The sequence below is a fragment of the Dendrobates tinctorius genome, unplaced genomic scaffold, assembly GCF_039654945.1.
Source record: "Dendrobates tinctorius isolate UK_male_01 unplaced genomic scaffold, ASM3965494v1 ptg000016l, whole genome shotgun sequence".
Taxonomy (NCBI): Eukaryota; Metazoa; Chordata; class Amphibia; order Anura; family Dendrobatidae; genus Dendrobates; species Dendrobates tinctorius.
In genome coordinates this window covers 20,156,613-20,169,067 of record NW_027361684.1, presented here as the reverse complement: position 1 = coordinate 20,169,067, position 12,455 = coordinate 20,156,613, and the positions used below count along the sequence as shown (strand labels likewise).

The 12,455-nt window shown below is 41.6% G+C and overlaps 1 protein-coding gene across 9 annotated transcripts in view; it reads left to right on the top strand.

Moving 5' to 3' along the window:
* LOC141080387 (uncharacterized) overlaps positions 1 to 12,455 on the top strand; it is a 382,167-nt gene that overhangs the window by 172,734 nt on the left and 196,978 nt on the right. For 8 of the 9 annotated variants that reach the window (XM_073565553.1, XM_073565554.1, XM_073565552.1 and 5 more), the window contains one exon: positions 7,791 to 7,985. In XM_073565553.1, the coding sequence (XP_073421654.1) occupies positions 7,791 to 7,985 (195 nt within the window). Of the gene's footprint in view, positions 1 to 74; positions 260 to 2,254; positions 2,479 to 2,785; positions 2,861 to 5,078; positions 5,269 to 7,790; positions 7,986 to 12,455 lie in introns of all 9 variants that reach the window. The other variant, XM_073565558.1, reaches the window with a different exon arrangement.

Sequence of the window (12,455 nt, the reverse complement as noted above, 5' to 3'; positions counted from 1 at the left end):
TCACCATCACTATAATCGCAGCACTTGTGGGACTAAATTATCAAACTAATAAGTGTTATGTCATAATCTTATAGAACTGATATCCAGACAGACGTCCTGACCATTAAAGACGCAGCAGAAAAAGAGTCTAAAAAATATGATATAAAGATTGAAGAGCTTAACAGATATCTCGACCATCTGAAGAAGCAACAGCAATTTAATGAAACAAAATTGTTTGATCGCTCTTCAAAGGAAAGGGAGCTGCAAAAAATGAGACAAGGTAAAGTTAGGCATAGTCCGTCATATGTTTGATTGATTTATATAAAAACCTGAGAGAACACAGCAAAAAAGGTTGAGTGCATACCACCATAAAGCCGGGGTCACACTAGAGATGAATACGGACGAGTGCTGTGCGATAAAACATTGCATAGTACTCGAACCAGTCTTCATCTGTGGGGCCGCTCACATCAGCGCTTTTTTTCTTGGCCGTATTCAACGGGCAAGAGAAATTGCCGCATGCTGCGTTCGTCACCAACACTCGGCCGAGTCTCAGCGCACTCGCACCCATATAAGCCTGTGGGTGCGAGTCACACAGCACACATCACTCTGTTATCATCTGAGTGTTGTGCAATATACACTGACCCCGGCAATGGAGGAGATGGAGAAATTCATTTCTCTGCCTCCTCCGCAGCTGTGCTCCTATCCTCTCTGTGCGAGAGCCTCGGAGCACAGTAGCATGACACTCGGATCCCGCTCGCAGCAGAGCAGGAGCCGAGGGTCATTAGCATATCGCATCGGATGCCATACGCTAGTCTGACCCCGGCCTAACACTGCAACTCACGGTCAAATATGAAGACAGTGTGAGGTCATGAGGTAGTGAGAGGTAGAATAAAACATAACTTTTACTAAATTGTTTAAAATACAAAAATGCTACCTATAAACAAAATACTATCTCAAACAAGGTGAATACAAAAGTGTCTAATCTTATAATCAAACGCTGATAGAAACATAGGGTCAGAAAACAGGTCATGAAAGTCCAATCCTGAGATGTGAATTGAACAAAATCACACCTGGAATCAATCTACTAAGAGGATAGTGACCCATTCAATGACCCATGTGGCCTTGATCATATTGTATCATGAGATTCCCGGACAGTGATCCAGGTAGGACACCAAAGAAATTCATTGATCATAAACTCATAAGCTGTAATAAGCCATCATATAAGGTAAATAAGACAGTGGTCTAACAGTCCTAACATGAATGTAATAACAATAGAGACAGTGGTCAACTATTTTCAATGTGGTTAACGTTCTTAGACAGTGAAACATCCCTTCATCATCATATACTGTAACTCATTGTGTATATAGAGATCTAGACAAAGGAACGTTGTCACCCATACAGATGTGACGCCAAGTATGGACGGGAGCCAGGACACTTTGGTTCTTTGTTTTGGTCAATAAGGTTCAGACAAAAAAAGAGTGAATCACCCTATAGATTCCTATATTGGGCTAATGGGATCTGACATCCCATTCCCATAAAGCTCCCGCCCAGATAAAGGCAGTCCATGTCAAGCCCTGGATCAAAAGCCCTGCACTCTCCCTCGTTGCGCCCTACACGTTTCTTTCTCTTTGAGTATTTAAGGGACCATTCGCACCTATGACATTTGTAGAGAGACAGTTCTTTGTGCAAGAAAAAAATGTCTCAGTCCTTCCTTGCAGAGCTATCTCATCAACACTTGCAATCAGAAAGCGCTTTTTATCCAGGGCTAGTTTTTTTTTAACATTCTAGGACAAGTTTCTGTCATTATAAAAAACAGCGCCCATTTTAATTCTAAAAATGAGTATGATAAAATGAGTGTGATTTGCTTTTAAGAAGTAATTCTGAATGTATTTTTAATGAAATCTTCTTTGGTTATTTACATTTTTGTATTCCAAAAGAACAACCTCTAAAATGTTGTCTCCAAATCACTGATTAATTATCATCTGCCCACATGATCATGAGAACAGCAGTGCATCGCTGCCTCATAAAGCAATGGAATAGGTGATAAGTTGTAATTATGGGACAACTGACGCTGCGGTTACTTTTATAGGGCCAGCCAAACTAAGAGTGCATAAAATATCAGCTGCTGTGCCCCTCTGGTAGATCCTATAACTCCACTCTACAAGTAGAGATCTCAGACAGGCCTGAAAAATATTGAGAAAAATACTGAAAATGACCAATAGGCCAATACAATGCTAGGCCTTGGCTCAGTAATTAACAGTACATCTTTTTGTAGGAAAAAGACTTGAAGAAGTGAAAAAGCACAACCAGGGAATCATTGACAACTACAACTCCATCTGTGAGAGGCTAAGACATATATTTGGACAACAGGATGTAGACCTCGACAAGATGGCAAAGCGATATATGCTGAACGACATGAAAATGTACTCACTTTTTACATACGTCAACAAACTGAATAATGAAGTGGAAGAGATTAAACAAGACATGAAATCTTCTGAGGTGAGAGTTGTCTGACCAGTGTCACCTCTTTCAGGAACACTATTGGGGGTTTTTCACTTTGTTTTTGTGTATGAGGGTGATCAATGAGTGGAACAGGCTGCCACGAGAGGTGGTGTGTTCTCCTTCAATGGAAGTCTTCAAACAGAGGCTGGACAGACATCTGTCTGAGATGGTTTAGTGAGTCTTGCATTGAGCAGGGGGTTGGACACGATGACCCAGGAGGTCCCTTCCAACTCTACCATTCTATGACTCTTCCTGCCATTGTGTGAATATCTACTCATTCTTCTTGTTTTTATTGTTCATCTAGGATGAAATTTTAAATTTGGAGTCTTGCAACAAAAACCTGTTGGATGAGCAACTCGTCAGGCAGAAGGAATTAGAGGTAAGAGATTGTTATTATGGAGGATTATTGGGGTCTCTTCCCTCCAACTAGACTGCTAGACTGCTCAGGGTCAGTATGGAACGGTATGGATATGCCGATATTTCAATATATGACGGGATCATGCTTTGTTTTTTCAGAAGGAACAGATATTGTGGCTTGTCTGTCACAGACCGCTCTTTGGATGGTTTAATAGCGCATTACCTTCCACCACTCATAGACCTACAAATGATTGCCCGATTTAAGCTTCATTATAGTGGTATTAGATCTGTGTTAGAAAGCACCTTTGTATACTGATAGCTATTCCTTCCTGGTAGTGCCGCATCCAGCGCCCTATATACAGTCACGCTAGTCCATGCTGATGTCCACTGCTGATATACCAGCCCCTGGGCCGTTGATTGATGCAGATGATGGTTATTATAGCATCCACATCCTGCTGCAAGATTTTGCATTGTGCAGCGTAGTAATCATACAGGGCAAAAATGTAGTCAAAATCCTGGGCCTGAATCATACACAAAATTGTATATCAAAGAGGGGGGGAGAGAAAATGCCAGACATTAATGCCGTCTAAATATATCCTCTAATAAATTATATAATTGGGGAATTAAAAACATAAAAAGAAGGGACTAAAACAGAGGTGACATGGTAAAACATGTAAGGAAGTGGCTATCGCACTACACACAGCTCCATGCTGGCTTAGTAGATATTTGGATATTCAGCATCCCTATTTTTTCTGCTGTAGGTTTAACAGTGGTCAGAATAGTGAGCTCTGTATCACCCCGCCCACACCCATGATTGGCTGATCCCTTTGTACACTGTGCATTGTCAGCAAGCTGCCAATCAGTGGTGAGGGCGGGATTACACAGATTAGCCTGACTGGCCTGCACATTACAGCTAGTCATCTAATGATAATCTCCTCCTGATAAAATACTGATTGTATCGAAACTACAGCCCACTGCTAAGTGACACATCCTTGGAATCAGTGTCTCAGCCCCCACATCATGATGCTCTCAGATTAAATAGAAAAAAAAACTGCTGACATATTCCATTAGCCCAGAAAAAGGTGCCATCTTCAAATTGTATTAGCGGAATAATTTCATAGGTGAAGTTTTCCTTCCAAGGTTTCTCCCAAGCCCTATTGAATTATGTATTTCCAGATTAGATTACAAGGTTAAATGGAATCTGTCAGCAGATTTTTGCTACCTCATCTTTGTATCACTGTGTGTTGCAACTGCTGCATGCAGTAAACTATCAGTGTTCTTAGATGAAGCATGTTGCAGAGCTCAGAAAGCTGCCCCCTGCCCACACCACAGCTTTCTGTGTACATTGACTATTGACAATGAGCTACTTATCAGAGGAGGGGTCGTGGTCAGACCAGGGCTCGCGTGCACTGTAGTCCAGGCATTAATAATCTCCTGATGATGATACCTTCATTGAATGAAAACAAAAGCACACAGCCCAATAAATGACACATAGCAAAAACCTGCTGACAGATTCCTTTTTCTAGATGGCAAGGACTGCCTTTACTTGAACGATGCACAGCATATGGTATGTGGTATCGGTCACCATATTGTGTATGACTAGTTTGCCCCATGGTCACTCATATTACTGTATACAACACATACATAACCATTAAATCACTTCAGATTCCAGTTTAAAATCATTACTGATTTTAATTGTGTCATTTGTTTAGAACAAAGTGACTTTTCAATGATCACTGGGCGTAAACTCATCGAGCATCTGAAGGCTGGATTCCAAATCACCCAAAAATCCAAGTATAAAAATGAAATCACAATGATGCACTAAGCATCTGTGCTTGGTTTGAACAGTCATTTTGTGCTGACAGATGCTTCCTTTGAATGTTCCTTTTTTTTGCATGATGATAATGGTATTTGCATTTAGAAATATTATTTTTGTTGCACATATATTAATTAGCATCTAAATCCTCTTCATTTTGGATTTATATTGGATGTCTTTACCTTCTTGTATACATAGAAGTAAAAATATATCAACCAAAGGTTAAAAAAAAAAAAAAAAAAGTCTCAACAGTCTTAACAAACCGCAATACTGCTTTTTTTCTTGGGAGTGGTTCAGACAATGACAACATGTGAAAAACTCTTCCTGCTATTCTAAAATCCAGGGATTTGTGACTCATGTTAGGAAGCTCATTTCTATTGATAAACCGACTCATATCTCTTCTTCTTATGTGAAATTCTTGCAGGAAAAATTGCAGAACATTTCTGAAACAACAGAAAAATATAAAATTAAATACAGCGAAATGAGTAGAGAACTTTTACTAATAACATCGGCCGCTGAGGATTTGGTGAACAATCTGGGTTGTGACATATCATCAATGGAGAAGAAGCTCGGATTTGAGACACCCACATGTCAGGAGAAATTACAGTATTTCAGTAAGTATTGTGTAATATACGACCCTACTGAAGAAAGTGAGACGTTATAAAGGATTTGCTGAATCATTTGTCCCATATTATAGCAGAATCGGACGCAGACAGAAGAGGCCCAGGTGCAAGAACAACATGTGGGCCCTTCGCAGTCCAACATCAATTACACCTGCCTTGGAGGTGTGAGGGGTGCTAGGGCCATAGTCGTGGCTGACATAGATTGCTCAATCACGCCCTGGTCTCCCGTCACATGCATACAATGTCCTCTTTGCAATGTACCTTCTTTAATGCCTTCTGAACCACCAGGGTCTCCTCTGATCTGTGGTGGGTTCACTCCTGTCAGTACCATTCAAAGAGAGACAGAGTCCAGTTTAAACTTGTAACAAACACAATTTTACTTGAATCCATTCGCAGTACGTCCAGCTCAGTTACAGCAACATCACAGAGAACATCACAGTACGCATCTTTGTCTGTTCCTGTGATTTTCCCCACTTCTTCTAGAATGCTCCCAGGTCATACCGACTTGTCCGCTACCGCAGTGTTCCTTCTGTCCAGCTTAACTACCTTCAGGAGTTTCCCTGTCCATTTCACCCCAGACATAAGGGCATCAGCCCATGTAGTCAGCTGCCACATATTGGTGCTGCCCTGCATTCCTCTGCTGCTGGGGCCTTCGGGTCCCAAGCCCTGAACGACTGGGCTCCTAGCTTGAACGTTATGTGGTCCACTGTGTGGGCCGGGCTCTAAGGCTCTATTGGACTGTCTGGGCTCCCTGGTCCTACTGCCTAAAATGCTGCGAACTTGTTGGCTTACCCACAGTTGGCCCCTCCTAAGTTAACAGTTGCCTATCCTAAACTAAGTGTGCTAAAATGCCCCCACTAGTGGGCTAACTTAATTACTATGATTTCCCTGAACAATAATATACATATAGCAGCATTAAGTACATAACATTATTTTTCAAAGTAAGACATTCAGAACCGGGATGTGTTTAGGGCATAAACCGTTTCTGTGACCCCTTACAGAGGTAGAAGTGGGCCTCCTTTACCTCTTGGGCCCCTGAAAAGCTACTTCCTCAATGTTGCATTGGCTTTCTCCTGCATCATTAGAAATTAAAGGGAATCTGTCAGCAGGTTTTTGCTATTTAATCTCAAGACAGCTGGAGATAGAGGCTGAAACACAGAATTCAGGGATGTGTCACTTGTCAAAGTGCGTGCTGTAGTTTACTAACTGTGAAACATTTATCACTACAAGATTAATATTGCTGGACTACATTAGTCTGGCAACGCCCCCTCCCCCTGTGATAAGCAGCTCATTGTCTATAGAGAAAGCCTGGTGTGGGCGGGGTTAGCTTTCTCAGCTCTGCTTCATTCTAAATCTAAAAGCTCTGAATGTTTCAGAACAGCTGCACCCAGTAGTCTAAGTGATACATCGTTGGATTCAGCTTCTCTTTGCCTATATTATGCTGCTCTCAGATAAGGTAGCAAAAACCTGCTGCCATAGTCTCTTTAATTTTTGTTTGCATAGAATTGCAGAAACCATGCTGCCATTAAAAGTAAGGAAGCCAGTACTAAATCTTTCCTAGTGATGCAGCGGAAAGCCAGGGCAACATTTAGGAAGCAACTTGTCAGACGCAGCTCGTATGCCTGCTACTCGTGTACCGAGCGCTATGTGCCTCCTCAACCTGAAACCGGGTTTACGTGAGAAAACTCCGACAATTTTTTTCTTACGTGCCATCCGTGTGCAATACGTTTTTACAGCAGCAGCTATTAACCATTTATAGGACCATGTACAGTTTCCAATGTTAAAGAATTGCAATGTATCCATAAAAAATGGATGTTTTACTGTGGCTTCATATGGGATCTGTTTATTTCTGCACACCCATAGACTTCAAAGGGTGAATCTGAATGAAATTAGTACATACTACTTTTTTTTTTCATACATGGATTCGGTCCATGAAAAAAAATCGCTACTGCTGCGCGGCGACAACTGAGCCGCATATAACACACCGCAAAGAGGCAGGCGAGATGTAGACGCTAAGCTGCTGAGCGCTGGAGCAATGGCGCGCTGGCGCTAATACTGTCTCTAACTCAACCACACACACATTCGTAATAACCAAGGAATGGGGGTTTCAAATGAGTCATTCACCAGTCCATGCATCCATCAGCAAACATACAGCAGCAAGTATGACTATACGTACTAGCGCATGGCGGTACAGCCATGCGCGCTTTTTATAGCGTACGGGACCTACTGGAAATCTCCAGAACTCCCAGAGGAGCCAATAGAATTCAGAGCAGGACCTGAGCACCTGACTCCCGAACTCCAATAGGAGCTCGTCCCGTGAGCATGCTCAGACGGTGGTGTAAAGGACTTAGCCTCTGGAGATAAATGTGAGGATCTGGATCTCTGCAGAGGTATGGCAGAACTCAGAATCCTAACACTCTGGCTGTCAGCACATGATGGATGTTGCATTTATGACATCTAATTTTGATTTAAAAAAAAAGTGTGACTTGAATTTTTCTTTATGTTTTTCTTAGAAATTTTGGAAACGGAAATGGACAAACTAATACAGCTCCACAGTTATTGTGCATTACGTGATGTGGCTCCAGGGAGTCTTTCATCTACCACTATTAGCTCCACTTTGGTCGCGTCTAAGGTGTCTTGTATTTTGGGTCACAAGAAGATTTCTTTACCATCCATGCCAAAAACGATCAAAGTCACTGATGACACTGGTAAGTTTCATATATTGCATTATAAGCAGTGCGTGGATTTTACGAATAATCATTGGCTGAATGATAAAGAATACATTTTATAAGTCTTTGAAACTTTGTAACAGAATAATTGAAAACAATGAAAAATAAACAAATATTGAAGACGCTCACAAAGAGGGGATACACATATCAGGAATGGCCCAAGCAAGGGATTTAAAATTCAGATTATAATAAACTCAATCCAAATTGTCCTGCTGTGAGGACCCCCATCAAAAAGCTGAGCATTCACTTCCCCCCACAGCACCACCACAAAACAAATTACAAGGGTGTTTAGAATTTAAAAGCAGAAAATGTTGTTAAAAGTATTATTTATATTCATTGGCTAATTCCCTGTTGTTTCCGCGTCACCGTTCCGGTGGTTTTCATCTGTCTTACTTTTTTGAACTGATGACTAGAGTTGAGCGAATATGTCCGGAATCGGTCGCCGAATCTGAATTTGCCATATTCGTGCCAGATTGGTGCCATATTCGTGCCAAATTTATGTTTGATGATCGACTCCGAGCATATTCAGTCATTTCTACTCCCATTGACTCCAATGACGTTCGGCTGTGTTCAGCGAATATTACAAAAACCATATTTGTCGCCGATCATAAATGGAACTGAATTTTCAAAAATTCGCTTAACTCTACTGATGACGTGCCAATATCTGGCCTCTGTAGTGTTTCCATGCACATGGATCTGGGACATCCTAAATGAGGCAGAGAAAGCTTCTACAATGCCTAATTATGACATTCTGTGACGTATTTATGTCATACATTATATATGGTTTTGTAGAGGTAGATAGATTGGTTTAGTATGATTTCATTATTGTGTCCCGGATAGTGATGAGTGAACATGCTCGGATAAGGTGATAACTGAGGATGCTCGTGTGCTAACGGAGTCTCTTCAGCGTGCTCCAATAATATGCTCGAGTCCCCGCTGCTTCGTGTTTCGCGGCTGTTCGACAGCTGCAACACATGCAGGGATTATAAACAGGAAATCCTTGCATGTGTTGCGATTGTCAAACAGCGGCGAAACACGCAGCCGTGGGGACTCGAACATATTATTGGAGCATGCTGAAGAGACTCCGTTAGCACATGAGTATCCTCGGATATCACCTTATCCAAGCACGCTCACTCATCACTAGTGCCGGAGGTTGGAAAACCCAAATCATGGCAAAGAATTGTCTCTTAGTTCGGGCTCATTCAGGCGTCTTTCTGTGTTCTTCATGGTTAGAACTCATATCTAGTTTAGTCTATGGGGCTGTTCACATGCTTGATTTTTTTTGCCAGCCCAGTCTGTGAGCAAACTAGCGGAGAAATGTTTGATATTGATCCAAGTTTCAGATCAAAATCAGCAATAGAAGTCTAGCGCCCTCCACAGACTGCTAGATAAGAGGAGTTAGAAAAACTTTTACTTTCTCATCTGAGAACTTATGAAACTCGGACCAAAAAAAATGGACATCTGATTGAGCCCTTCTAAGATGACCGGCCCTTCTTGAACAACTATTCCATCTTCCTAAGTAGTAGTAAGCATTTGGCAGAATACTGACATGTTATAAACCCGCGGAGGAATATCACTGCGGTGTATCTGAAGCTGAACCAGTTATTAGGACAATGTTTTAATTTCGTCACTTGATGTCGGCAGGGCTTGAGCTTTCCTGGGCTCTCAGACTAATTAAATACAATTAAAGGGCTGTTTACACTCAACAATTACAAGAAAACAGGAAAATGATCACTTTAAGGCAACGTTCAGTATTTGGTCAGTATTTTCCATTAGTTTTTGTAAGTCAAAACCAGGAGCGGGTGATAAGTACAGAAGTGGTGATGGGTTTCTATTATACTTTTCCTCTGATTGTTCCACTCCTGATTTTGTCTTACAAATACTGAGGTAAAATACTGACCAAATACTGAACGTGGCCTAAAGCTGGGACTACACAATAACTTTGGCTGGGACACGGTGGCATGGCCGTAGATTGCTATGTGCCTCTGCTACGTCACACTGTGATGACAATCTCTTTAGGGTCTGACTTTTTGAGGATTGCTTGTTGTGGTTGCTGTACCCACAATGTGACTCAATACACTTGTATTAACCTGCAATGTAGGAGCGGCCCATAGCAATCTTTGGCTGTATGTCCTGTGTCACACTTTCATTTCCCTCTGTTGAGGCTTGGAGCTATAGCAGTCGGCTATCTTCATCTTTAGTGTTGCGGGAGGATGTCTTTGTTAAATCTCTGAGTCTGCTCAAGATCGGTGTTCCTCTTGTTCATCTATCCAAGCTGTCTTTAGTGGTAGTGGTGATCGACTAGTGTAACCCCTCATCATTCTCTAAGTAGGGCTTATCGTCAGGGTCAGGCAGGGATTAGGTTCCTGCTCAGCAATAGGTGCAGAACCTACAGTGGGGGAAATAAGTATTTGGTCCTTTACTGATTTTGTAAGTTTGTCCACTGTCAAAGACATGAACAGTCTATTTTAAGGGTAGGTTAATTTTAACTTTGAGAGATAGAATCCAGAAAAATAATATTGTAAAAAGTATATAAATTTATTTGCATTTTGCAATGAGAAATAAGTATTTGATCCCTCTGGCAAAGAAGACTTAATACTTGGTGGCAAAAAAACCTTGTTGGCAAGCACAGCAGTCAGACGTTTTTTGTAGCTGATGATGAGGTTTGCGTATGTGTCAGGAGTAATTTTGGTCCACTCCTCTTTGCAGATCGTCTCTAAATCATTAAGATTGTGAGGCTGTCACTTGCCAACTCGTAGCTTCAACTCCATCCATAAGTTTTCTATGGGATTAAGGTCTGGAGACTGGCTAGTCCACTCCATGACCTTAATGTGCTTCTTTTTGAGCCACTCCTTTGTTGCCTTGCCTGTATGTTTTGGGTTATTGTCTTGCTGGAAGACCGAGCCACGACCCATTTTTAATGTCCTAGCGGAGGGAAGGAGATTGTCACTTAGGATTTTACAGTACATGGATCCATCCATTCTCCCATTGATGTTGCCAAGTAGTCCTGTGCCCTTATCAGAGAAACACCCCGAAAACATAATGTTTCCAGCTCCATGCTTGACAGTGGGGATGGTGTTCTTTGGGTCATAGGCAGCATTTCTCTTCCTACCACACAGCGAGTTGAGTTAATGCCAAAGACCTCAATTTCTGTCTCATCTGACCACAGCACCTTCTCCCAATCACTCACAGAATCATCCAGCTGTTCATTGGCAAACTTCAGATAGGCCTGCACATGTTGCCTTCTTGAGCAGGAGAACCTTGCGGGCACTGCAGGATTTTAAACCTTTATGGCGTAACGTGTTACCAATGGTTTTCTTGGAAACTGTGGTCCCAGCTGCCTTGAGATCATTAACATGTTCCCTCTTGTGTAGTTTTAGGCTGATCTCTCATCTTCCTTATGATCAAGGATACCCCACAAGATGAGATTTTGCATGGTGCCCCAGATTTCTTTAATTTACTTACTATTGCACCAACAGTTGTCTCATTCTCACCCAGTATCTTACTTAAGGTTTTGTAGTCCATTCCAGCTTTGTGCAGGTCTATGATCTTGTCCCTAACATCCTTATAAAGCTCTTTGGTCTTGCCCATGTTGTAGTAGTTAGAGTCTGACTGATTAATTGAGTCTGTGGACAGGAGTCTATTATAAAGGTGACTATGTCAGACAGCTGTCTTTAGTGCAGATAATGGCTTGATTAGAAGTGTCTACATGGCCTTTAGGAGTAGAACTCTTAATGGTTGGTAGGGGATCAAATACTTATTTCTCACTGCAAAATGCAAATGAGTTTATATAATTTATGCAATGTGAATTTCTGGATTTTATTTTTGATATTCTATCTCTCAATGTTAAAATTTACCTTCCCTTAAAATTATAGACTGCTCATGTCTTTGTCAGTGGGCAAACTTACAAAATCAGCAAGGGATCAAATACTTGTTTTCCCCACTGTATAGAGGGATGTTTAGGGCAGACAGGGTGACTTTAGATCTCACAGGAGTTATTTCAGTTCACCTCACTGTTTCTTTGCTGGCATGATGCAATCCGAGCACGGATTAGTCTCTGCAAACCTGGAGAATGTTCCAAAAAATGGGGAAATCCAGTTCAAAGGAAAAAATGATTTTTATTTTAACTTTAGTAAAATCATTAGTACAAAATGGCAGCTATGTACAAATAGGTATACCCATTGAAGGGAACTACCTTGGACTGAATTGCAGAGCACCTGGGTGCGCTTCGAACACACAAGTTCTTAGATTCGGGATGCCTAAGGGCCTCCACTCCCCCCTTCAATAGAGTTGGGCTCCCTTTTCCTCATACCTTCGTGTTGCACTTAGTCTTTCCTACACTGTGCGTGACATCAAAAGGTCCTCAATAGCTAGACATCATGCCGCAATCCAAAGAAATTCTGGAACAAATGAGAAACAAAGTAATTGAGATCAATCTGTCTGGAAAAG